At 40.5% G+C, this 26885-nt stretch overlaps 2 protein-coding genes across 14 annotated transcripts in view; one reads left to right on the top strand and one right to left on the bottom strand.

Moving 5' to 3' along the window:
• Positions 1–26885, bottom strand: part of LOC117351126 — a 690625-nt gene that overhangs the window by 194223 nt on the left and 469517 nt on the right. For 11 of the 12 annotated variants that reach the window (XR_004537333.1, XR_004537332.1, XR_004537331.1 and 8 more), the window contains one exon: positions 13410–13462. Coding sequence is in view for 9 of the 12 variants with exons in the window: in XM_033925968.1 (XP_033781859.1) it covers positions 13410–13462 (53 nt within the window). In the remaining 3 variants the exon portion in view is untranslated. Of the gene's footprint in view, positions 1–11429; positions 11750–13409; positions 13463–26885 lie in introns of those variants that run through there. The other variant, XM_033925967.1, reaches the window with a different exon arrangement.
• The window catches only part of CFAP20DC (CFAP20 domain containing), a 153794-nt gene continuing 153349 nt past the window's right edge, over positions 26441–26885 (top strand). For both annotated transcript variants that reach the window (XM_033925976.1, XM_033925975.1), the window contains exon 1: positions 26441–26680. In XM_033925976.1, coding sequence (XP_033781867.1) covers positions 26660–26680 — 21 coding nt within the window. In that variant the 5' untranslated portion in view covers positions 26441–26659. The remainder of the gene's footprint in view (positions 26681–26885) is intronic.

The raw sequence follows: 26885 nt of genomic DNA, 5'->3' as shown, positions 1-26885 counted from the left end.
GTCATTGCCCTGGATCGGTAGCATGGAACGTTGCTACTATTTGGGTTTTTGCCAGGTACTTGTGACCTGGATTGGCTACCGTGAAGATGGGATACTGAGCTAGATGAACCATTGGTCTGACGTATGGCTTTTCTTATGATCTTATTTTGTTAATATCTACTTAATAACGTCTGCTTTGCCTTTATAGAGTTCAGTAGTGCATTTTCAAAGGAATCTTCCCTTAATAATCATGTTTGTATCAATGGCTACATCTTGAAAGAAATTCACCTTTTCTGTGTGCTGATTGATGAGAAATGCTATTTGAACAGTGGTATAGTTTTACAATTAGGCTGCCAAATAAAAGTGTGGTGAACTTTTAAATATAAATCAGACGCATCCCTAGCTTTTCTTTTTTACTGCACACTTTCAAAGAAATTATATTTTTACTTTTGGCAAATTACCTAGGAGAAAAAAAAAATGACAAGAGTAATCTATTTTTTTCACAGCTGGTCGGTTGGCCAGAGTTTCTCATCAAGGAGTACATGCTGTTTGCTCCCCAGATGGACAGCCTGAATGAGTAACAAATCCACAGAGCCTGGGATAGAAGGTGGAAATTATACTGCCTGTGCTTTTAATCTTGCACAGCTCTGCACAGTGGTAATTGCAAGTGGCCCCTTTCCAAATGAGCATCTACAGGGCGGGTATCCTATATCTTGTCAGAATAAGACCCATTAAATGAAAAGCATATAATCATTACTGGAATTTATTAAAAAGTAGATGCCGCAGTGCGAGCCATGACACTTAAACACTTAACGGACCGTGTCTTAAGTACTTTATTCGGTGTCACAGAGAACACACTTACCATTTACTTTAGCTGAGTCATATAAAGGAATGCTTTTTCAACTGGTTGTGATTGGTGAGCACACTGAGGGTAATTTTATAAGCAACTGCCTAGTTTTCGGAGAAGATTCTCTAAAAGAACTTATCTCCCCAGCACTGATCCAGGTCCACTGGCTCCCAATACAACAACGCAATATCTTCAAACAACTAGTATTAGCATTTAAACACTACCACGACATGACACCTGACTATGTAGCAAAGAAACTCCCAATATACCACCCTCAGCAGTCTTTCCAACCCTCCAGCAAACAGTCTCCACCGGGAGACAGCCCAAAAGCGATCATATTCCTATAGCATACCTAAATTATGGAATCAACTCCCTCCTGCCATTAGGGCAATTGATAACCTACTGACGTTCCGCAAAGCAGTAAAGACACTTCTTTTCACGAACTGGATCGATTCTAGTCTCAAACTTTGACAGACCTCGCTTCAACGTACCTTATCTCAGAACCCCTGTGCCTGCTAACCAGTTCTTCTACCGTTCACTGCAGATATGTTACTACCCATTTGTGACTCTATGATTTATTTTCCTAGATTCTGCAAAGCATGCGTTCTTAGTCACATTCTCTATAAGTTGTAAGCATTTACAGACTCGGAGCAATGGTATGATTGTTTCACTTTTGACCATTTGCCATTTAAAGACTACTTGCTACCCAAAGACTTCTAAGACTCCTGATCCAGGCCGGATGGCCGAAACGTGATCATGTCGAGTCATTGAGTTGCTTTGGATGTACGATTGTGTTTTGGATTAATAAAGACCATTGGATTTATCAGATGAGTTGAAAGACACTGTTTTTGTGCACCATCTCGATTGGGCATTTCCACTTTGCCCTTGCTTACCAAGCTAACCATACCAGATCTAAGGTTACATTTTTTGAACAAAAATATTAATAACATCCCTGCTGTTCTGGAGCAAGAATATCAAGATGATAAGGGGTGTTGGAACCATGAAGTTACAAAGTTATATGGAAATGATCCCATGAAAGCATGCAATTTGTTTCTTCATTTAAATCACCTTACATCATTCATATTCATTAAAACAAAACCTTTTATTAGCAAAATTCAAATTGGCAGACTATTCAACCCACTGTATCTTCTCTTTGGCACTGCAGGATAAAATGTACTCAGTCTAGAGGGCATTATTAATATTACATTAATCTTTCTAATTATATTAACTGCTAAGGGTTATTAAGACAAATAAATAAAGCTTGCAGTAACCTTGGCTTTAAAGCTATTCTTAGTTGCATTAATGTTGAAACAATCTAAACACTATGGGGCTCATAATCAAAACAAAAAAAACCGTCTAAAAAGTGGCCTAAATGGGTACTTGGATGATCAAAAAGCCTGATTGTCCAAGTACCCATCACCAAAGCTGGTTTTAGACATATCTAAAACCAGCTTAGGCCTTTCACCTAACTCTAAATGCATAGAGTGAAAAGAGGCGTTTTTAGAGGAGGGGAAAGGGCGGGAGGTGGGCTGACCTAGACATAAGCGTACAGAAGGTATAGCCAAAAGTTTAGGCAGGTTGCTTAGTCGGCACTTATATGTTTTGACTTAGATCAAGTTGAAACAGGTATAAGTGCCGAAAAGGGGCCGCTGAGCTGATCGCAGCAGCTCAGCAGCCCCAGCAACCTGCCTACCCCTACTGCAATGATCACGGCAGGAGAGATGGCTCATCTCTCCTGCCGTGATCCACCCCTCCCCCTGTGATCCACCCCTTCCCCCAATCGGATCGGGCAGGAGGGAGCACAATCCATCTGTTCTTCCCTAAGGTCAGGCAAAGCATAGTCCTTTTGAATCTCTGGCTGGACTTCTGTGTCTGGCTTTCAGCAAGCTCCTCCATTTCCCAGTCAGCAGGGTCCACGAGGGAACTGCCTTGTGCTAGCTCCGGTTCAGCTGGAAGGACTGGCCTCCTTCTCAGCCTACGTTCAGCTGCTTGTTCCAGCTGTTTCCCCCTCTCCCTGTCTGACAAGGAAAGCTCAGGAAATGGAAGTCTCGGCATCCAGCCATGCCCCCTTCTAGCAGGGACAGGCAAGATCTTAAAGGACCCTGCACTCTGAATGTCAGCCTGAGCTCTGGGCATTCTTAAAGGGGCAGGCTCCTCTCTAAAGCTGTGCACAGGCTTTCTAAACTCGTGCACAGGCTTTCTAAACTCTTCAGGATGTTTGCTAGACCTGAAGACAGGGTTTTTAATGGGGCTTACAGGATCTTCCTCCATGTTTCTAGTAGGGCTAGCAGGATTCCTGTCACAATATATAGAGATATATATCTCAAAAGCTGCAGTAAGCACTAATGACTATTTACTGCAGGTTAAGATTCACTACCATGGGGTGAGCTCAAGCAACTTATGGTAGTCTTGTATTCAGCGCATGCAACCCACGTGCTAAAAAATAGAAAATATATTTTTAGGGTCACATTTGGAGCAGAGAGTAGGTGTGTCCTATGCTAATTGGTTAGTGCAACTACATTGCCATATGCTAAGTGATTAGAATATAGCTAGCATGGGCGCTCTTACCACCTAATAAATAGGTGTCAGTAATGCTCACTCACTAATTAGGATATTAGAGAAGTGAATGACTATTAATTGGGGGAAATAGGAAATGTGGCCATTTTATTGCTATGATAAAAGTGGCCTCAGCATATGGGAAAGCCCCATAATAATACTAAGCCTGAGGTGAAAGGGCTCCTATCCATGCTCATTTCTCTACATAAATTGCCTTTGTACAAACACCATTCTCAAGTCAACTCAAAATTCTATCCTTCTAGAGAGCCATTTCTCATAGAAAGTCAATCTGCTAAAATATTAATAGTGAATTTCATAAAACATTATGATGATATTGCTTTATTTCCAGGATCTGAGGCACTGGCTAGCTCTGAATCCTGTAGAAACCCCTATATGCAGTTGAAATGCTAAAGAAATACATGTACATTAATACAAAGTCAGGCATGATTTCATAAGTTTACATGTCAACAATGCTGTATATCGGTTTCTTATTACCTCAACAGTAATGCATTTTTGTGAAGACCTCGGTACCTTTCTGATTTAATGGAAGAGCAGTATTGCGTTTCTTTATCAGCCTCTGTGAGATTAATGCCTTCTGATGTGAGACTGCTGCAAACTGGAAAGCATGATTGGCAGAACTATTATCTAATGCTTATAAGGTGAAGGGCTTACAATCAGCCATCTTAATATTTGCTAAACTTTATATATAAAGACATGTCATTTCTTTAGCCAGCAAGTGTCAAATGGGCTAAATCAGAATCCCAATAATTTTATTTTCATATGGTTGAGTGTACACGTCTATCATGAACATAACTTACCTACAAATTATTGCAGACCACAGTTCATTGTACAGTAAATCAACAAAGATATTAATTACTGCAAGGTAAAAACATACCGTATAGGGAAATAATTCTATAACAGTCCACTTAAATTCTCAGGCCCTTATACTACAGCTTAGTGCACATTAACAGACAATGACGTGTGTTAAGTCTTTATGGTGAAGTACTGGGAAAATTCTATATATGACACTATGAGGGAGTCAGGGATTCTACCTCACTGGGACTACAGTTGTACCACTGAGCAGCAGGAGGTGCTAGCTCAAGAGGGGATGAATTACAGGTTCCAGGATGCACTGGGCTCAGCAACCTTGCAGAGTCACAAGGGCAGTCCTCAGGAAGGAAGCTGAATATATGCTGTAGCCTGATATCAGTTAGGAGAGGTCCCAGGGAAGAAACCTCCACAGAGAAACCTTTCTTAGTTGTGTGCTGGAAGGGAGCCATGGAAGGGAAAATGTTTGAAAGTGCCAAAGTGATGGCTGACAAGAGGTTTCCAGAGAGAGAGAGACTTGCAGGGGGAGAAGCCTGCTATATGTATTGAAGACTTGGATGTTAAAGGTGCCGGCTAAGGTAAGCCAACCTCTTATACTGAGTATATGTGGACTGTTCAACGGCTCCACCTTCTGCTTCTATTCCTTTCTCTCCTCTCTTCTACCTTCCAAAGTATTTAGATCAATGCTGTCTTGTTAAAATGTTTATTTTATTTTTATTTTTCCTCTAACTCTACTTTTCACTTCTCTATTACCCTCCAGGTACTTTAGTTAGATTGTGAGCCTTCGGGACAGTAAGGGAATTTTTCAAGTACCTTTCTTATTTCTAATCTTAATGTATATTTTCTGTAAACCGCTTAGAACCTAACGGATGTAGCGGTATATAAGAAATAAATTACATTACATTACATTTGTTCTGGTGTCTGGATGTGACCAAAGCATAACACTTGACTAGAGATATAACCTGTGAGGGAACAGGCTCAGGTATGTGAATAAATAAAAGCTTTTTCATTATACCTTTCAAGAGCATCCAGATTGTATATATGTGTATGTACACAGGGTTTTCCCTATAGAACCCGCTCAGGCTATGACAAGCACCTATAATTAGGCACTACTTCAGCACAGAAAAGCAAGATAGAGAATGATGTTGGGAAAAAATCTGTCCCACAAACTCTGTTTCCGTCCCTGCCTCATCTCCGCAAACTCTGATCCCATCTGCACAAGCCTTAAATAGTTATGATTTTATATTGAAATAATTTTATTAATGTAATGTAATGTAATGTAATGTAATGTAATTCATTTCTTATATACCGCTACATCCGTTAGGTTCTAAGCATAAAAAGAAACAATATTCCAAACTGTCATTTTATAACTCAGAAATACAGAAAAAGGATCAACATAACCTGTCTTCCTTAACAATATCCCCTCCACTAGAGGATGACACAGGGGGCAAAAATTTGTCCACATCCCCGCAACCTCTGATCCCATCTGCACAGGTCTTGAATAGTTATGATTTTATATTGAAATAATTTTATGAAAAGTATAATAAGAAACAATATTCTGAACTGTCATTTTTATAAGTCACAAATACAGGAAAAGGATCAACAAAACCTCTCTCCCCTCACAATATCTCCTTCGCTATCAGGAATCCAATGAACAAAATCTAAACTAAACTAAACTAAAATCTATTGACAATCCCTTCTCTTAGGGTTATTAATACAAGACGGCAATTCATTTTTTCAGTCACTGCACCTCAAATTTGGAATTCTCTCCCTATTTACTTAAGGGAAGAACGTAATCTGGAGAAATTTAAGAGTAATTTAAAAACTTCTTTTTAAGGATGCTTTTGATAATTAGTTAACAGAACGCTGATTAAAATTTTTATTTTATTGTTTAATATTATGATTTATGTTTTCCCTGCCTTTCGTTTTTTACCCTGATTGTCTTACTTTTCTTTAAGGAATTTGTATTTCTTTCTCCGTTTTCCTTATGTTCACTGTTTGTCCGCTTGTATGTAAAAATCTTTAAAGTATTGTATTGTTTCCCAAATACTGTAATTTTTTTTAAATGTTCATCGCTTAGAAATGTGATTAAGCGATTAATCAAAAATTTTATTAAACTTGAAACTTGAAAAGTGAATGCTACATAGAAAATTCATCCTAAAAGAATACCTTGGTCACACACATAGAACACAAATACCAAATAAATAATAGCTGATCAGAAATGATAAACATAAACCAAAATCCCAAGAAGCCACACCTTTCATGTAGTACAACACCAAAGCAATAGAAAGATCCATTTTCTCCTATTCTATGCAAAATATAAAGATCACACATGCCAGGATGGTGTTAGGCAAAGGAGGGCAATTAGGGCAACTGCTCCCTGGCTAGAGAAAGCCCTAAACCTGCTGGAAGCTAAAGATCACAAAAATAGAACCCAAAAAAATATAGCTAAAGATGGCATGGACTAGTAATGGGCTTTGGGGTCCCCTCCCAAATTTAATGTCTTATACCAGCACTAACAAGCATACATTAATGCTTACTGCAGTTTAATAAATGGGTCCTACGATTTCATTTTCTTGTAAATGTATCTTCAAATTCTCTGATAGTAGATACATATTTTTGGTGATTCAACAACTATGCAGTGTTTTGGATGTTAAGAAATGTGGAATGGTAACATACTTCTGGAACTTAGGACCTCAAGCTGACCCTCAAGCTGACCTTTATTGCTATCTTTTCCTTTCTTCTTCCTCATTTATTGGTCTCTCTGCTTATTTTCTTCCCCCTCCCTATTTCCTTTGAGTTCCCGGAATACTGTATTTTGTAAATTTACCCCTTCCCCTTTTACAAAACTGGAGCGCAGTCTTTAGCATCAGCCACGGTGGTAACAGCTCCGACACTCATAGAGTTGCTATTGGCGTCGAAGCTGTTACTGCCACGGCTGGCACTAAAAACCATGCTACGGTTTTATAAAAGGGGAGGGGGAGGGAAAATAGCAGATATTTCTTTTTTCTTTTCATTTTTCATGTCTCTCTTCAAACTATATTACCTGTACAAGTTACCTTGTTAATTTGTTTTGAAAGTGCTTTATATATAAAAAGTTAAAGTGTAAACAAAAAAAGAATAATACCTTATAAATGGTGAATATATTTTGAAGATATGACTATGTTAAATTACTTAAAAGCCCATCTTGTGTTTTCTCAAGTGGAGATCTCGAAACACCACTAACAAGCAGAACAAAGAATAGTTTAATAAAGCAAGAATCACAGCCCTCTAGAAACAAAATACAAAACATTTTTGAGTTTCTTGTTTCTGGCACATGGACAAGAAATCTCTCTCTCGAAATCAATGGCTGAAGTGACAAATGTGTGTGTGGGGGGGGGGGGGGGCAAAAAAAAAAATCACATGGAGGTGTTCCAAAGACCAAGTTGTGCTCTTTCAAGAATGAGCAGAGCCTAAGGACATTTGTTCTCCCCCCCCCCCCCAAACACATATTGAGCGCCTGTAGGTGATGGACTGAGATTGGCAGGGATGACTACAGAAAATATTCTTTTTATGCTTCAGATGAAATTAAATGAGAAAGTTCTGTCAAATTTATTAAATTATTCTTTATCCTTGTTTTCCAAGCCCATGAATTGGACCTGAGTGAAAGAACAAAAGTGTCACTCATTTCCACTCAAGGAATTTCTCTGAAAGAGCAAGCTGTTATTTAACTCATAAAAGAGTCACTTTTCTTTAAGCTTGTCAACCAGTTGGCCAGTCTCTGAAGCTGGTTATATTTATTTTCTTCTTTGCAGTGCTGGCATTCACACTATTTGGCTAGAAATGTCTACTATACCTTTATCAATAACTTCTGTAAAATGGCAGATGATATTTTATGATATGACAGCCACATCGTCGGTCTCGCCCTCTAATCAGCAATATACTGAGATTTCAATTTTAAGACACTGCATAGGATGTGTGTGAAATCATGTTCATGTTGGGGTCCAAAAGGCAGTAGTCACATAGGACTTTTGAAATGGAGAAAAGCTTCACATTCAGATTGTGCAGTAACCATTGAGGGTAAGGCCAGCAGGTCTTCTGCAGTTACCCACCAAAAAGGTTCATGGAATATAAGAACATAAGAATAGACATACTGGGTCAGACCAATGGTCCATCTAGCCCAGTATCCGGTTTCCAGTGGTCAATACAGGTCACAAGCACCTGGCAAAAACCCAAGACAGTAGCAACATTCATGCCACTGATCCCAGGGCAAGTACTGGCTTCCCCCATGTCTGTTTCAGTAGCAGATTATGGACTTTTCCTCCAGGCACTCATCCAAATCTTTTTTAAACCCATCTACATTAACCATGGTTACCATATCCTCTGGCAATGAGTTCCAGAGCTTTAACTATTCTTTGAGTGAAAAAAATATTTCTTTCTATTAGTTTTAAAAGTATTTCCCTGTAACTTCATTGAGTGTAATCCTAGTTTTTGTAATTTCTAATGGAGTAAGAACAGAAGAATTGCCGCTGCTGGGTCAAACCAGTGATCCATCATGCCCAGCACTCCGCTCATGCGGTGGCCCTCTGGTCAAAGACCAGCGCCCTAACTGAGACTAGCCCTATCAGTGTACGTCCTTGTTCAGCAGGAACTTGTCTAACTTTGTCTTGAATCCCCGGAGGGTGTTTTCCCTATGACAGACTCCGGAAGAGCGTTCCAGCTTTCCACCACTCTCTGGGTGAAGAACTTCCTTACGTTTGCACGGAATCTATCCCCTTTCAACTTTAGAGAGAGTGTCCTCTCGTTCTCCCTACCTTGGAGAGGGTGAACAACCTGTCCTTATCTACTAAGTCTATCCCCTTCAGTACCTTGAATGTTTCGATCATGTCCCCTCTCAATCTCCTCTGTTCGAGGGAGAAGAGGCCCAGTTTCTCTAAGCTCTTCCAATCCCTTAACCATCTTAGTCGCTCTTCTCTGGACCCTTTCGAGTAGTACTGTGTCCTTCTTCATGTACGGCGACCAGTGCAGTACTCCAGGTGAGGGCGCACCATGGCCCGGTACAGCGGCATGATAACCTTCTCCAATCTGTTCGTTATCCCCTTCTTTATCATTCCTAGAAAACTGATTCACTTGTACCTGTTCTACTCCACTCAGGATTTTGCAGACTTCAATCATATCTCTCCTTAGTCTTTCCTCATACAAGAGTAGTTCCATCCCCTTTATCATCTTGGTCGCTCTTCTTTGAACCTTTTCTAATTCTGCTATATCTTTTTTGAGATATGGCAACTAGAACTGAATGCAGTACTCAAGGTGAGGTCACATCATACAATAATACAGAGGCATTATAATATTCTTAGTCTTATTTACCATCCCTTTTCTAATAATTCCTAGCAACCTGTTTGCTTTTTTGGCTGCCTCCACACATTGGGTGGAAGGTTTCAGCATATTGTCTATGATGACACCTAGATCTTATCTTGGGTGCTGACCTCTAAGGTGAACCCTAGCATCTGCTAACTGTGATCTGGATTATTCTACCCAATGTGCATCACTGTGCATTTGTCCAAATTAAATTTCACCTGCCATTTGGATGCTCAGTCTTCCAATTTCCTATGGTCTCCTGCAATTTTTCAGTGTCTGCATGAGTTTTAACAACTTTGAACAGTTTAGTATCATCTGCAAATTTAATCAATTCACTTATTCCAGTTTCTTCTTTTTTTTTCTTCTTTTATTTATGAATGTTTCATAATACAAATCATATGAATATATCTTGCTACAGAAACGCAGGGAAGAACTAAACAATTTAAACAATAAGGAAAAAACACAAAGCCTCCCTTACAGGAAAAACTTTACCCCTTTCTAGACCACATTTGGAGGAAGGGGTCATTTTTTAAAATTGGAGATATATAAAAGTAACATTTTTTTAGGAAAAAAGCATAATGTGAAAATAGTTGCTAGTACTAATTAAAAAAAGAAACCCTTCATAATTAGTCCTTAATGATCTTCTTGACATCCAGGAATTCCTTCAAATGGTCTGGAGAAAAAAAGGTATATTTAATTCCTAGATACCTTACCAGGTATTTGCAGGGATATGCTAAAAGGAACGTAGCACCCAATTTAATTGTATCCTGATGTAGAGAGAGGAAATCTTTTTTTCGCTCTTGCGTTGATTTAGAAACATCTAGATATATCCAAACTTTTTTATCATTATGGGAACTATTTTTAAAAAAATAAAATGCACAACTTATATTGACTTTTTGTTTCTTCTTCTTATAGAATACAAAGTGGAGCAATGTCAGTAAGAGTAAAATATACAACTAATGAAACTAAGTAGATTTAAAATATCCTGTGGTATAATGTAAAATCAAGTTCTCTTGTCAACTCTATAGAAAACTCCCCAAAAATTCAGGCACTTTCTAAATAGAATATTGTTATACGATACAATTGTATATTAATATGTTGTCCAGAATGTGAAACAAGCTAAAATGGAGTATGCCAAGTTTCATCCTTGGAAACTTATTACGAGGTTGACTGAGCTAAAGCCATTTATATGTGCCAGCGAAGCAATTTTTGTGAGGGTAAGTGCTAGAAAGCAAGTATTTACAAATTACTTTGGCAGATTTCCAACCCTATTTCACAACCCAAGAGGCAATACAAACATCACAGATGCTCTATTAGGATTTCAAAACTTTTAAAAAGTTTGCAGGTTTGCAAATCCAGTCTTTGAGAGCCACAAACAGGTGTACATGATCCATAATGATTATCCATCAGACAGGTTTGGAGCCCCATTTTACATAAAATGTAGTCCAGAGCAGGATTACTTAATTCTAGAAGTATTTTAGACAATCCTCTGCCGAATCAGAGCCTTTTCTAAAATACCTACAGGAAAAGTTTGCTGATACAAGGGAGATGACTTCTTTGGAAGAAAGGTCAAAGAAACAAACAGTGAATCATACCTAAGACCATTGTCAATGCTTCAGACCCTCTCTGCCACCAATTCTGACCTGCCCTCCTCTTCATCCAGGAAGCATTCATGATGTTGAAACTTCTATCCACTGATTTTCAGTCCCCTTAATCCTATCATTACCAACAATGATCTCACACTCGTCCAAATAGCAGAGAGCCCAAAAGCCAAGCCAACTCCTCAGTCAAAACCTGGGTAGAGTTTTGATTAATCCCAGGCAGACATAGCCTACAGCTACACATCAGATTCTGCTGATTGGAATCCCTGCCAGATTACCCATTGTGAATATATTATAGTAAAATCTGTTTTATTATTGACTAGTGTTTAAGCCCATTACATTAACGGGTGCTAGAATAGATGCCTGTCTGTCTTTCTTTCTGTCTCTCTACCTCTCGCTTTCTTTCTTTCTGTCTTTCTCTCTCCCTGCCCGCACCGTTTGAGGTACGTTGCAAGTTCATAACTGCCCCCTAAGGAAGGCGATGGTATAAAACTTTGATACAAATAAAGGATTTGTGACCACAGGTTGGACTTGACATCTCTAGAGCCTCTTTTTGTTTGTTCTGCTTTGTCTCGAGGCTTGGTACCTTCTTTCCCTTTCCCTATACAAAGAAGTAGACAAGGAAAATAGTATTTGATGATTTGACCAATTATATAGTACAGAAGGTCAAAAGGTGACAAAGTAGCACAATACTCTAGATGTTGGAGTCTTACATAAAAGAAATTGTCACATTAACCTTTATAACATTACTCTAAAAGCAGCTCAATATAAACATCATGACACATCATTTTATGTATAGATGAAAACTGGATGGCCCTTTCTTCACTATAAATGTATACTCAAAAAGTAATGATTACAGATTACATATAAAAAAGTGATACCGTAGTACAAGGATAAGAATAGCACACAAACTAATACTAACACTTCTTTTGAATAAAAAAAAAATTGTTTGATTTTTCTGCTGAATTTTGGAACAGGTCATATCAACAGGGCCCTAGGCATATCAACAGGGCCCTAGGCATACAAGTACACTGGGCCCCCCTGCCCGGTCCCACTCTACCATGCGCCCAGGCAGAAACAGGAAGCTGCATCAGAGGGAAACTTTGGGTATGCAGCACCGCTTGCACAATTACAGTTTCCGTTGCCTTTCTTACCCGCGTTGCTTGCTTGTCTTACTGTCCGTCGATGGGGGGGGCCGCGTTGCCAATCGGGGTGGGGCCCGCGTTGCCGATTGGGGGGGGGGGCCCGCGTTGCCGATCGATGCTGGAGGAAAAAGCAATGTTGATGCCCTCCTTCATCGGGCCCCCCTGACCATTTCGGGCCCTAGGCACGTGCCTACTTGGCCTATTGGTTAATCCTGCCCGGCATATCAATTGCATTTAATTTTCTACCCGGAACAAAGATTTCAGTTTCACTAATTACCCCATAATAAGACAGGAGAAAAGAGAGAAAGGCAGAAAATGATCAGAGAGCTAGATAGTTTTTATAGCACACTAAACAGCATCATTATTCTTAATGAAGAAGAATAAAGCAGTGGGGTTGTTTTAAGATTTTAAGAACACTGCAGCATATGGAAATGGCAGGAGAGCAACACGTTTGCTTATATGAGGTTTCTAGATGACCTTTTCATTATGCAGGTAGCTAGTGACTACCCCAACTGTTCAAAACATTAATGAGTGTACTATGGCCATTAGCTGCTTAACAATACAAGAGAGCAGTAGTCAAGTTTAGTGGGATCACTCATGCAATGATATAAAAAAAACATGATAATGACAATTTCTAGAAGCAGAACTATATGAGTCTATAAACAAGGGACCATTCAATTGATTACCATGATAATTAGCATTCTGTTTCTGTTTATTTTTGGCAGTAGAAGAGACATTTAACTCTATAACATGATTCTCCGGGAAGGAAACAGGCTCTTACACATGTACAGTTTATAGCAATACAGCAGATAAAGTCCATATGGCCTATCCAGTCCACCCATCACTACTTCTCCTTAAATATTCCACATGCTTGTCTCATGCTTTCTTAAATTCAGATACAGGCTTTGTCTCTACCACATCTACCAGGAGGCCATTCCATCTAGTCAACACCCTTTTCATGAAGATGTATTTCAATAGATTATTCCTGAGTCTAGACTCTTTCCTTCATAGAAAGCCTATCCACAAGTAGGGGAAACATGCAGAGGCATGGTTTTGGAAATGTTATCCTACATAGATATGGTGTGAGGGAGTATGTAAAAAAGATTAGGTTCTTACCTTGGTAATCTTCTTCCTTCAAGGTTTCTTAAAAATCTGTTATACCGCTTAATCTGAAATTCAAAGCAGTGTACAATAAAATTCATAGTCAGCATACAATGATATAAAAACAACTGATTAAAAACCAGAACATATCTTGTAGATGTGTCTAGTGGTCCTGAATGCTAGGGTCTTTTATCTCAACTAGCAAGTTCCTTGCAGAAAACTGTCAATCATGTTTTCAACTCCACCTCCTTCCCAGGGAGCTGCTCCTGCCCCCTCAGTTTGTACAAAAGCAATTAAGTAGCACTGTAATAAAAGACAAAAGAGGAAGGAGGAAAATAAGGAAAATTCCCTGACGCTATAATTTTGTTCTGCTCTGTAACAAACACAGGAAATAACATAACATCCAAATTTGTGCAACCAGCACTAATTATGTATAGAGCTCACAGCTACTCGCATGACCTGCTATCAAGCAGAGACTTAAGCCAGACTGTATGGTCATGAGGATTTATCTATACATCATCTTTCTTCTTTTTTTTATCCTCTCATTTCCTCTGAGAGACAGAAAATTATTCAAATCCAGACTGATCCTGGCAGAAGGCAAACAAAGTTCATACTCAGGGCAGGGCTTCAGGGCCACTAGACACATCTACAATAACGAACATTACTGAGGTAAGAGTGCAAAGTATCTAGTGGTCCTAAATGCTAGGGCTATAACAAAGCAATTCCCAGAATCTAGGGCAGGCACACTGAGTCTGCCTTCAAAATGGAGGACCAAAAGTGACATCTTTTCTTGCTGCTACATCCACCCTATAGAACCTGGTAAAGATATGAAGGGAAGACCATGTAGCTGCTCTACAAATCTCTTCAGGCAAGACAGCCCTAGTCAATGTGCATGAACTGCTTAAGTGCTGTACTATGCTTGGCATCCAATAATTAACATTCTTTGCCACATTAACTGCTAAAACAGCTTAGTAAATAGGGCCCAAATGTGTTCACAATTTTTTGTATGAGCTACATGACTCATAAGTATGGATGAAAGACTAATTATATAACCAAGGGGCTCTTTTACTAAGCTGCGCTAGGCACTTACACATGTCTAAAGCAGCTTAAAATGGAGCATCACAAGATTCGCTCAGGCATCCTGTAGTAGCTGCCAAACATAGGGCAACAAAACAAGCCATAAGGGCAAAGGGGATACTCCTACTTTGGGATTTTGTTTCCTTAGCTGTCAAATATGCCAATATGCTAAAATCTCTTTTGAGGGGGCAAGATAGGAGAAGGAGAGTGGATGTTCCTGCACTCATCAGAATGCACCAACCGGTTACCACAGGAATACCACATGAGTCCTTAATGTCTACAAAATGGGAGGTTGTAAGAGCTTGTGCGGTAATTTTTTTAATGGCCACACACTAATGGCAATTTTAGCACATGCCAGTAATATAAAAAAACAAACATTATACAGCTATAGTAAAAAGGTCCTTAGGCATGAGAAAAACCTACATAAGAGCAGGCCAAGGTCACTTTTTACCACACCTTAGTCAAAGGATTCTAAGAGTTGAGTTTCATATGCGGTAAAAACATTATCTTATGTAATTTATGAATGTATGCAGTAAAACTATGTCATGGTTTCAGTATTTTTTTATTTATTCAATTTTTTATACTGTTTTCCCAGGGGAGCTGCCTGATACTATCTTGCATTTTCAGATAGCTCTAAAATCCTCAACATTTGCCCTGCTCTGTGGATGCATGCTGTATTCTGAAGTTGAGAAATATATATGCTTACATGTGAATAAACATTTGAACTACAATTGTAAGGCATGAAACATACAGTTCAAGGAAACAAATACATAAATTAGGAGTCGAAAATTCCTACATTTATTAAACTTTGATTACATTTCAATCATGTATAATGAAGCCATCATGCATTGCAACAGACTGCCTCTTTCAAAGGCTAATTTCTGCATGCAATTGCCAATGAATTTCTGTAGTTAACAGAATTATAAGAAAAACCTCAATAATCTTTATTGGTGGTGCCCCAGGGGGTCATAATGCAATTGCTTCAATCTGGTAATCTGTATTATATTTGGATCTTCACATGGTGACAAGGGAAATAGCCTCATGCTTTTGTGCTGCTATTATGTCTTCTCTATACAATAATGCTGCTTGGTGAATTTTCAACATTAGTGAGCTATATTTGCAGCTTTTTGGGCCCCTTTTACGAATACAAAGCTACAGTAGCAATTCCCACATGGCAATTCCTATAGGTTGCATCAATTGCCGCTCCAGTACTAGCTACTGTGGCTTTGTAAAGAGGGCCCTTTATTATCAATCTGGACAGTATTTTTCACAAATCTTTTCTTCTGTGCATTTATTTATCAAAAGTACTTATCTAGCCTCCCGTACCACTTTCTCATTCCAGCAGAGTAAACATATGGTCTTCCTCTATACTGCAATTTCTTTTGGCCTTAATTTTTATATTATTATAATAATTCCTTGTATTTACTTTCAACCCTTGACCTAAGGAAGGATTGTGACTTTTCTTTCCTTTTCTGGATTTTCTCTACATTATAATAATTTACCACAATGTGTCTTTTTTATGCTTTGTTTAGATGATATCTTGATATAAGAACATAAGAATTGCTGCTGCTGGGTCAGACCAGTGGTCCATCGTACCCAGCAGTCCGCTCACGTGGCGCCCTTAGGTCAAAGACCTGTGCCCTAACCGAGACCAGCCGTACCTGCGTTTGTTCTGGTTCAGCAGGAACTTGTCCAACCTTGTCTTGAATCCCTGGAGCATGTTTTCCCTTATAACAGACTCCGGAAGAGCATTCCAGTTCTCTACCACACTCTGGGTGAAGAACTTCTTTACGTTCGTACGGAATCTATCCCCTTTTAACTTCATAGAGTGCCCTCTCGTTCTCTCTACCTTGGAGGGTGAACAACCTGTCTTTATCTACTAAGTCTATTCCCTTCATTATCTTGAATGTTTCGATCATGTCTCCTCTCAGTCTCCCCTTTTCAAGGGGGAATAGGCCCAGCTTCCCTAATCTCTCACTGTACGGCAACTCCTCTAACCCCTTAACCATTTTAGTCGCTCTTCTCTGGACCCTTTCGAGTAGTACTGTGTCCTTCTTCATGTACGGCGACTAGTGCTAGACACATTATTCCAGGTGAGGGCGTACCATGGCCCGGTACAGCGGCATGATAACCTTCTCTGATCTGTTCATGATCCTCTTCTTAATCATTCCTAACATTCTGTTCGACCTTTTTGCCTCTGTCGTGCATTGCGCAGACGGCTTCATTGACTTGTCGACCAGTACTCCCAGGTCTCTTTCCTGGGGAGTCTATACAAGTACTGCCCTAGACATCTTGTATTCGTGTATGGTATTTTTGATTCTGACATGCATTACCTTACACTTATCCACGTTGAACCTCATTTGCCATGTCGCTGCCCATTTCTTGAGCGTGGTTATGTCGCGTTGCAGATCTTCACAATCCCCCTGCATTTTCACTACTCTGAATAACTTTGTATCGTCTACAAATTTAACCACCTCACTCGTCCTACCCATTTCCAGATTGTTTATGAATATGTTGAAGAGCACGGGTCCAAGCACCGAGCCCTGTGGCACCCCATTATGACGTGTCGGATTGGGAGGTCACGGGGCTCGTGCCTCGACAGGAGGGGTTTGGCTCTCTCCTGCTGGTATTGGTTCAGGGGTGGGGATGGTATCACAATCGCAGCTGGGGAGATGAAGCATCTCTCCTGCCATGATCGTTGTGGAGTGGGGTGTGGATTCTGTAACCGGTGTTGTTTTTGATAGACGCCGGTTACAGAATCCACCTTTTAGGTGAAGGACTGGCCTTAAAGGTCTTATTTGGGACTTAGGCTATTTTTTGGTCGATAATGTATTCTAAGGTTAGACGTAGTAATGGTCTGGACATTTAAACTGCAACGTAGAGGTAGGCCATTCTTAAAAAAAAAACCCCTCATTTTGGACTTTTTTTTGAGAATGGACATTTTCCCTACTGCTACTTTCAGCGTTTAGGGCCTTTTTTTTTTTTATTATGCCCCTTCACATGTATAATATCCACAGCTGAGTTTGTGTTATTAGACTCTTACACAACTCTTCTAGGGTGTGCAATTTTTACAAAAAGTTCCTGCGGCTCAGTTTATCATAAAAGCCCTGCAAGATTCCTTACTGTAGTGAATTTCTAAAGAAATGAAAATACTTCAGAGTATTCTAAATATTGCAAAATGATGTCAGGCTTAAAGCTATAATTATTTATTTTAGTAATAAAACCCATTTGTACAGTTTGAAGTTTGAATGCCTATGCCTGAAGCCTGGTCAGTTTTCTAGCATACTGCTACATAGGAACACTTGTTTCCATTTTATCATTTATCGGGCAGAGCTTTGAATTCTTGCCCAGAAATAGCTAAGAAGAAAAAAAATCTCAACAAATATTTAGATTGAATCAGGTTGGGCAGTCTAGATGGACCATTCGGGTCTTTATCTGCCATCATCATGCATGTTACATATGCATTCCAGGCCACACATACGAAGCATTTTTCTCACAGAAACACATTCTGGTGGCAGTTCTGTAACTGGGTGCTCTTCTTTAGGCATTCCAATGGAATACATAGGAACACTTGTTTCCATTTTATCATTTATCGGGCAGAGCTTTGAATTCTTGCCCAGAAATAGCTAAGAAGAAAAAAAATCTCAACAAATATTTAGATTGAATCAGGTTGGGCAGTCTAGATGGACCATTCGGGTCTTTATCTGCCATCATCATGCATGTTACATATGCATTCCAGGCCACACATACGAAGCATTTTTCTCACAGAAACACATTCTGGTGGCAGTTCTGTAACTGGGTGCTCTTCTTTAGGCATTCCAATGCTGCATGGGAAGCACTTATGACATCTGGGTACCCATATTCTAGAACAGAATACGACAGTGTCTCGCACACTAAACCCTATGTAGAAATGTGTGGACGTTGATGCAATGATGTCACGTGCATGCGTGACATCATCTCGCTGACATCTGTGCATGCGCGAAGGCCCTCCAGACAGGGCCCTGAGTTGACAATGGGTCCGGTGGGGGGGGGGGGGGGGGGGAGTTTGCAAGAGGAGAGGCAAATAGAGGAGGAGAAGTGCCGGTCGACTGCCTACAGAACATGCCTCTTAAAGCAAGAGGCACGTCCTGTAGGCAGTCAGCCGGCACCAGTGCCTCTCCTCCTAGCTGGCATCTCACAGCATACACCCAGAATCTCGCCGCAGCACACAATTTGCGATACACTGGAATACTAGCATAAACCTGCACTGTCATGCTTACGATTTAGGAGTGCTCATTTCTGCCATATCGACGTCTCATTGACAGGTGCACCTAAGCATTGCATACATAGTGTATAGCTTATAGCAAAGGTTCTCAGCCCAGTCCTCGGAACACACCAAGATTGGCAGGATACCCACAATGAATGTGCACGAGAAAGATTTGCACACAATAGAAGTAGTGCACGCACATTTATCTCATACATATTCACTGTAGGTATTCTGAAAACCTGACTGGCTGGGTTTGTCCTGCGGACTAAGTAGATACCCCTGACATACAGTATTCTGCTGGAAGTTGTGTGCATAAAGTGGAAGCCCTGCCCTATGTACAAGCGACCGGTCTAAGTAATGCTTCTTCTTCAAAGTAGGACAAGTCTCTCTTCTTTGTGCCACCAGCAAGGACAGACCCCCAAAGCCAGACCTTCACTTTGTTCTTTTTGTCTCTGGCAAACCAACAGTAGGGGTTCTGCAGCAAAATCATGCAGTATACTTGTCCTTTTGATTATCACAAAACCAATGAAAAACAAGAAATTGTATTACAAATGACAGCATGATGCAACAGATCATACCTTTAGCCACCTTAAATCCACCCCCAGGCATATTTCATTTTGAAAACTCATCAATATTCACATAAAGAAAAGCATCTGCATACTATTTATCTGTGCAGTTATAAAATTACCCCATAGTATAACAGACAGGCTAGAAATTCATCCCTGGGTGATCAAACACTGAACTCCACAGGCTGAGCTGTGTGTAATTCTGGACACCATATCTCAAAAATGATATAATGGAATTAGAAAAGGTTCGGAAAAGGCAACAAAAATGTTAAAGGGGATGGAACTCTTCTCATATAAGGAAAGGCTAAAGAAGTTAGAGCCCTTCAGACTGGAAAAGAGAAGGGTGATAAGACAGAGGTCTACAAAATCCCGAGTGATATACCGTAGAATGGGTAAAAGTGAACCAATTTTTCACTCTTTCAAAAAGTGCAAAGACTAGAGAATACTCGAAGTTACATGATGATACTTTTAAAACAAATGGGAGAATAGTTAAGTGATTACAGCGGCTAGCGTATCTGGATTAAAAAAGGTTTGGACAAGCTTCTGTAGTAAAAGTCTATAGTCTGTTTTTAAGACTGCTTGTCCTGGGACAGGTCACATGGAATCTGCCAATATTTTGATTTTATGTACTACCTTATAGAATAAGTAAATGTCCCAGTCAATCATAAAACATTGACCAATACTTACTATACCCTGTCTCAAAGGTCAATACAGCAAACTTTTATATATATATATATATATTTCAGGGCTTCAGACATGCCATTTGGTCATCTGTTTTGTTCGGTGACACAAATATCTTAATGGCTATGGCTTCTTCATTTGCCCCCTCTATACATGTTTTAAACGTTTTTCTTCTTTTTTCCTTATATTATTACTTATTAGTAAAGTATTATAAAGTGCTTAGTGCTTTCATAAATAACTTTAACTTAGTATTATGAACTTATCTTAAAAAGATGTTGTTTCATTTGGTACTGTCTCTGCTGCATTGACCTTTGAGATAGGCTACCTTATAGAATAACATGTGCGTTCTGTTATTCTGTGCATTTACATTCACAAAGTATTTTTTGGTTTGTTTCGGGGGGTTTTTTTGTTTTGTTTTTTTACAGATATCTCTGATGCAGGTAGGAGCCGAAACGTGGCAGTATCAAGTCTTTTGATGTTTTAACAGCTTTAAACTCTTTTTTTTGCCACGCTTGCTGTTAGACTCTTGTTCCTTAGAAAAGAGCCAAAAAGAGCAGTCCAGTGTATTTCCACAACAGCCTTTTCTGCCAGGTTAAATATTTGACTATTAACCAGTCCAGATGTAACAAAGAAAATGGCCAGCTGCTTATATTTTCACACATTGGCTCACCTGTCACTCAACAAAAATACAACCAAAGACTTCAGCATTCTAACCTCACCCTGTAAAGTCCCACTGCCTGTCATTCATGAAATGTGAAATAGGTCATAGCAACAGGAAACAGCATGCAGAAGCAGGTAGTCAGAAAAAAAGGAAGGAAGAACTAAGAAAATTATTATTTTTTAAAGCCGATAGAACAGCACGCTAAATCAATAAAATCCAGCCTACAAATGAATTTACTGTTGGACTCCTTAAGACCAGTTTCCAATGGATCCTGATATATTTAGGCTGCAGCGTCACCTCTTTGCTTCCTTAAAATAAAAAATGTCATCTTATGAAGTAAACAGAAATATATTAAATGTTCCTGTTATCAAAGCAGAGGAGATTGATCTTTTCCCTGCTTCATTTTTCCCTCTCTGTTTGTACTCGGTATTATGCTTTCAGCCCCAGGCTATTTCACTCTCTACCTAAGACCTTCTCTGATCTTGTTACAGTGCCTTCTGGGTCTTGCATAGTCTCAAGACATTTTGCATCATCAGGCCTACCTATTGTTCCACAGTTGTTTCATGCAGTTTTTGAAAACATTCAACATCTAAATATAGGAAAATCTTATTTAAGGTGACAGGTTTTGTCATTTTAACCCAAAAGCAGAGTTACTTACCGTAACAGGTGTTATCCAGGGACAGCAGGCAGCTATTCTCACATGTGGGTGACATCATCACAGAGCCCCGGATGCGGACAGCCTCGCAAGCAGACTTACTTGTAGAAACCTTAGAAGTTTCGCAACTGCTGCATCGTGCATGCGCAGGTGCCTTCCCGCCCAGAGTAGGGCGCGTCTCCTCAGTTCAGATAGCTAGCAGAAAAGCCAACCAGAGGAGGTGGGTGGGTTGTGAGAATATCTGCCTACTGTCCCTGGATAACAACTGTTACGGTAAGGCAGCATATTCTCTACATGTGGGTGATGTCATCCACGGAGCCCCGTAACGGACAGCCTCGCAAGCAGACTTGCTTGAAGATCTTCAACGTTTGTGAGTGCTGCACCGCGCATGCCTTCCTGCCCAAGTTAGGGTTCGTGTCTCCTCAGTTCAGATAACTAGCTAAGAAGCCAATCAGGGGAGGTGGGTGGGTTGTGAGAATATCTGCCTGCTGTCCCTGGATAACAACTGTTACGGTAACTGTGCTTTATCCCAGGACAAGCAGGCAGCATATTCTCAACATGTGGGTGACCTCCAAGCTAACCAGAATGGGACGGTGGGAGTGTTGGCAATTTAGGAGAATAAATGTTGTAAAACTGCCTGGCCAAAATGGCCATCCTGACTGGAGAAAGTATCCAGACAATAATGAGAGGTGAATGTATGAACCGAGGACCAAGTGGCAGCTTTGCAGATTTCCTCAATAGGAGTAGATCTGAGAAAATCAACAGATGCCGCCATGGCTCTGACTTTGTGGGCTATGACTCGACTCTGTAGATGCAGTCCAGCCTGGGAATAGCAGAAAGAGATGCAAGCAGCCATCCAGTTAGATAGGGTGTGCTTAGAAATGGGATGTCCCAACTTGTTTGGATCGAAGGAGAAGAAAAGTTGAGGAGCAGATTTGTGCGGTTTGGTGCATTCCAAGTAGAAGGCCAAAGCATGCTTGCAGTCCACAGTATGAAGAGCTGTTTCTCCAGGATGAGAATGAGGCCTTGGAAAAAACACTGGCAGTACAATTGATTGAGATGAAATTCTGAAACCACTTTAGGTAAGAATTTAGGATGAGTACAGAGGACCACCTTGTCATGATGGAATACTGTGAAAGGTAGATCAGCAACTAAAGCTTGTAGCAGAAGTGAGTGCGACAAGAAAAATCACTTTTCAAGTGGGATATTTAAGATGAGCCGAATCCATTGGTTCAAAAGGAGGCTTCATCAATTGAGCAAGAACAATATTGAGATCCCAAACCACTGGAGGAGGTTTGAGAAGTGGTTTCCCTTCAATAGGCTGATGAAAAGCAGCAATTGCACTGAGATGTACTCGAATGTATGTGGATTTGAGTCATGATTGTGATAAGTGGAACAGGCAATACAAAACTGAATGCAAGGAGGAAGATTGAGGCTCCTTGTGATGAATGGTGCACCAAGCAGAAAATCTAGTCCATTTCTAGTTGTAGCATTGTCTAGTGGCAGGCTTCCTGGAAGCTTCTAAAATGTCCTGAACAGACTTGGAAAACTGTAAAGTAGCATTCAGGTTGAGAGGTACCAAGCTGTCAGGTGTAGAGACTGCAGGTTGGGATGAAGTAGAGACCCTTGACTCTGTGTAAGCAGAGAGGGAAAGAGCAGGAGAAGGAATGGCTCCCTGCTGCTGGTTGAAGTAGAAGGGAAAATCACGGTTGTCTGGGCCACCGAGGAGCTATCAGAATCATGGTGGCATGTTCGGTTTTGATTTTGACAAGAGTCTTGAGAATCAAAGGGAAAGGAGGGAACGCATACAGAAACTTGTCTGTCCATTCCAGAAGAAAAGCGTCTGCCTTTAGTCGGTGAGGAGAGTATATCCTTGAGCAGAACTGAGGCAATTTGTTGTTGTGGGGAGACGCGACGAGGTCTATCTGAGGAGTCCCCCACTGAGAGAAAATGTGATCTCAGAGGTTCTCAGGCCTACACCTGCCACACTGGCAGCCCAGCCACTGTTTGCCACCTAGCTTGTTCAAACAGCTTCTGCTATGATTTCTTATAAGTCTTTTCACTGGGGAAAAGTTCACCTGGGGTTTTCTTGGCTAAAATACCCCCAGAGGAGTTGGGATCTGTACCCGCCCTGTAGATTTTGGTGTACAAAAATCCCAACCAAGATCTTTGAATGAGTTCCCCAGTGTCCTGTGGCCAGCAGTGCTTTAAGTAACTAATTTTCATGCATTGCCTCAAACAGCTTAACAGAAAAACAAAACTCAGTCCTGCTTGGATTTAGGCTGTACAGTTTTGCCTGCAAGTTCCATACAAGTGGGGGGAAAAAAACCTCTTTCAGCCAGAGGTTTTAAATAATATAGTCTGGAATCTTCACCAATAATTTCCCTTTGAAAAATTCCAAACTTTTCTACTGTTCCTCAACCCCACTCCATTAAATCAGGGTCAATAGTGTATGAAAAATCCTCACTCATTTCTTCCATACTCTAAGCTTCATTCATTTCTATATCATCTTCATTTATGAATGAGTCCTCAACAAAATCCTCCCAATCTTGAGGTCCTACCTGCCCCTCTGGAGTATAAGGCTGTGGTGCATTTCTGTTTTCTGGCAGAGAAGGTCTGGTTCCCTTCTCTCTCCCTGTTGGATTTCTCCTGCGTGGCTCAGTGTGGGAGGGTTTAGCCGACTGCATGTGGAATATGCATGCATCGGCGTCTTTAATCTTTCAATTTTTCAAGACATCAGTGTGGGAGGGCTAGGTTTCACATGATTGCATTTTCCTCCAATGGGATAGTAGCTTTCTCAGCTGAGCATATTTAACACGCATGCGTTGGCGTCTTCGTTGCACAAGCGCCATTTTTGAGCAAATTGTTGTTCTAACTGATAACAGTAAGTACTACATTATTTGATGATTCATACAATTTAGTTGTTTGTTGATCATTGAATTTATTCATCTTTTGCAGTTTGCCTAACCCCCCTTCCCCCCCCCGAGGAAGCCAACGAGTGGCGAAACGGGCCCCGTTGGGTCATCACCGCATGGGCGATTGATGACATTGCTCTGAATATCAGTCGCACAGAGGCACTTTTCTATATAGAGCTAAAGATAAGTGCTTCACTTATTTATCTATTAATTGAATGTTGATTTAAATTTCAATTTACATGCTTTAAATTATGAGTGAGAGTATAGGGTCGATGAAAGAAAATCCTATCTGCATTACCTCCTTGGCGTTCAACCATTGAACGTTGCAGGATTACTGAGACCCTTTCTCTCAACTACATAACAACTTTTAAGTTGGTTCAGAAACCTGTCCTATTGTTTTGAATGTTTATTCATTGAGGTTTCTTTAAGCCTTGCTTAGATACAGTGTACCTAGCATATGTGACACCCGGGGCCTGTCATTTTTTGACACCCCCCCCATCTATATGAAAAATATGATTTTTAGTAACAATCTACATATCGCACAACAAGAGTGTACCTACAAAAAGGCAGCATCTTAAACACCGCAGTGAGCACTAGAACCCCAACACATACATTGTATAACTAAACAAGCCAGATCCTAAACAGTCAATAGATGCTGTACAGTTGATGCTATCAGAAAGCCTTGTCCCTTTCATACACACAGACAGATACACTCTCGCCCAATATGGAATAATTACAAACTAAAAATAGAAATATGTAGACAAAAGTTAAACTGAATCGCCAAGAAACCAGACTCTGCATACAATGCAACACCACAACACCACAAAAACAGTAATACATGTCCTCTAATACTGTGCAAAATATAAAGACAGTAGATGTAAATTTGAAAAAACTGATACATATTAATCACCACTTTACAAATTAACAAATAAAAATAAAACAAATAATGAGAAATAAAAAAAATACCATTTTGTTGGACTAATCCCCGTAAGCTCGGTCCCCATCCCCGCAAACCACTGATTCCATCCACACAAGCCTTGAATTGTTTTATATTGAACTTATTATATTAAAGTATAAAAAGAAACAATATTCTGTACAATTGTCAATTTATAAATCAGCGTCTTCTCCCCACACTCTTCCCCATTCCCTTTATTTCTGTCTGTGTTTCTCTCTCTCTCTTCGTGCCCCATTTCTTTCTTTCTCTCTGTCTGTCTTTCTCTCTCTCCGTGTCCCATTTTTTCTTTGTTTCACCCCCCCCCCCTTTGTTTCTGGATCCACATTGGGTGGGGAAGGCTGGTTGGCTTGGTGCTTCTGCATCGGGAAGCAGGTAGAACGCGAAGGCAACATGATCAACTCGCATTGCCTTCGCGATCGACCTTTTGGGCACCCCCTGCTCTATCATATCTCCCCCGAGTCGTCTCTTTTCCAGACTGAAGAGCTCCAGCTGGTTTAGCTTTTCCTCATAGGGAAGTTGTCCTATTCCTTTTTGTCACCCCACGTTTTCTATTTCTGCTATATCTTTTTTTTAGATGTGGCGACCAGAATTGCACACAGTCGCACCTATAGAACAATACAAAGCCATTATATCAATTTCATCTTTGCTTTCCTGATAATTCCTAACATTCTGTTTGCTTTCTTAGCTGCTGCCACACACCTATTGTTGAGGCAAGATTTCCCTTGATTAAATCCACATTAGCTTAACTGCTAACAGCAGGGATGGATAAGAACTAGAGATAAACATTTCTCCTATTCTTCTTGTTCTTTTAACTTAGTTTACCCATCACTTTCCTTTCATTAGGATGTAAACAAGACTATAAATCTTATGCCAGGCCCTAGCACCAATTCAGCTACTATTGGGATCCTTACACATTTAGCAGAACATTTGACCTCTCTTACACATGATGTTTGGCTGTGCAGACACTGGTCAGCCTAGAAGCAATTTAGTCACAACGTTGCAATGGAACATATTCCTTTGCCTTGACTGAAACTATGCCTCATTTCTTACAGTAACTGAAAGTTTCAAAAGTCTTCCAGCCCTACAAAGCCAATTAGGGCTCGTATGGTTGTTTTTTTTTTTTTTTAAATTTGTTTGGCGTGTCTCAACATTTTCTTCCAAACACCTCCAGCCCACCTTCTTCCCGCCCCGAAGCGCGCAGGTGCGCCGCTGACACCTTGAAACGCGCAAAGCGTCCACCCGAAGGCGCTTCCCTGCCGTTTGCCGCACGCGCCCCCCTCCGCGGGTGCCTTTTTAAACTCTCTCGCGCCTTTTCTTCGGCGTCACTCTTCCCCATGGTAACGAGGGAAGCAGAGACGCTCGCGCCTAGCAACCTAGAGCGGCGTCCAGCCCGGAAGCACCGGAGCGGGGAGAATCTCAGGGGGCGCTGGGAACTCTGGCGTCCGATAAAGAGGGCGCAAAAAGGAACCCACCTGGGAGGTGTGATCCAGGCGTGGAACGTCTCCCGACATGTTCAAAAACGAATACCAGGTAAAAGTCGTTGTTCTGCTGCTGTTTCCGGTTGCAGGGATAGGTGGAGGTCAGGTTGCACGTAGATCTTTAGTCTTGGCTCGATGTCATATCAGTGCCCCTATTGTCAGTTTTGCTTATTAGTCAAAGGCCTCGGGAAACAGCATTCTTTTTATTATGGCATGTGTGCATTTACAAACAAAACGAAGTGGCATCGGACAATGAG

The sequence above is a fragment of the Geotrypetes seraphini genome, chromosome 17 (assembly GCF_902459505.1).
Source record: "Geotrypetes seraphini chromosome 17, aGeoSer1.1, whole genome shotgun sequence".
Classification (NCBI taxonomy): domain Eukaryota; kingdom Metazoa; phylum Chordata; class Amphibia; order Gymnophiona; family Dermophiidae; genus Geotrypetes; species Geotrypetes seraphini.
The sequence above is the reverse complement of the archived record's forward strand: the minus strand, read 5'-3'. Positions and strand labels throughout refer to the sequence as shown.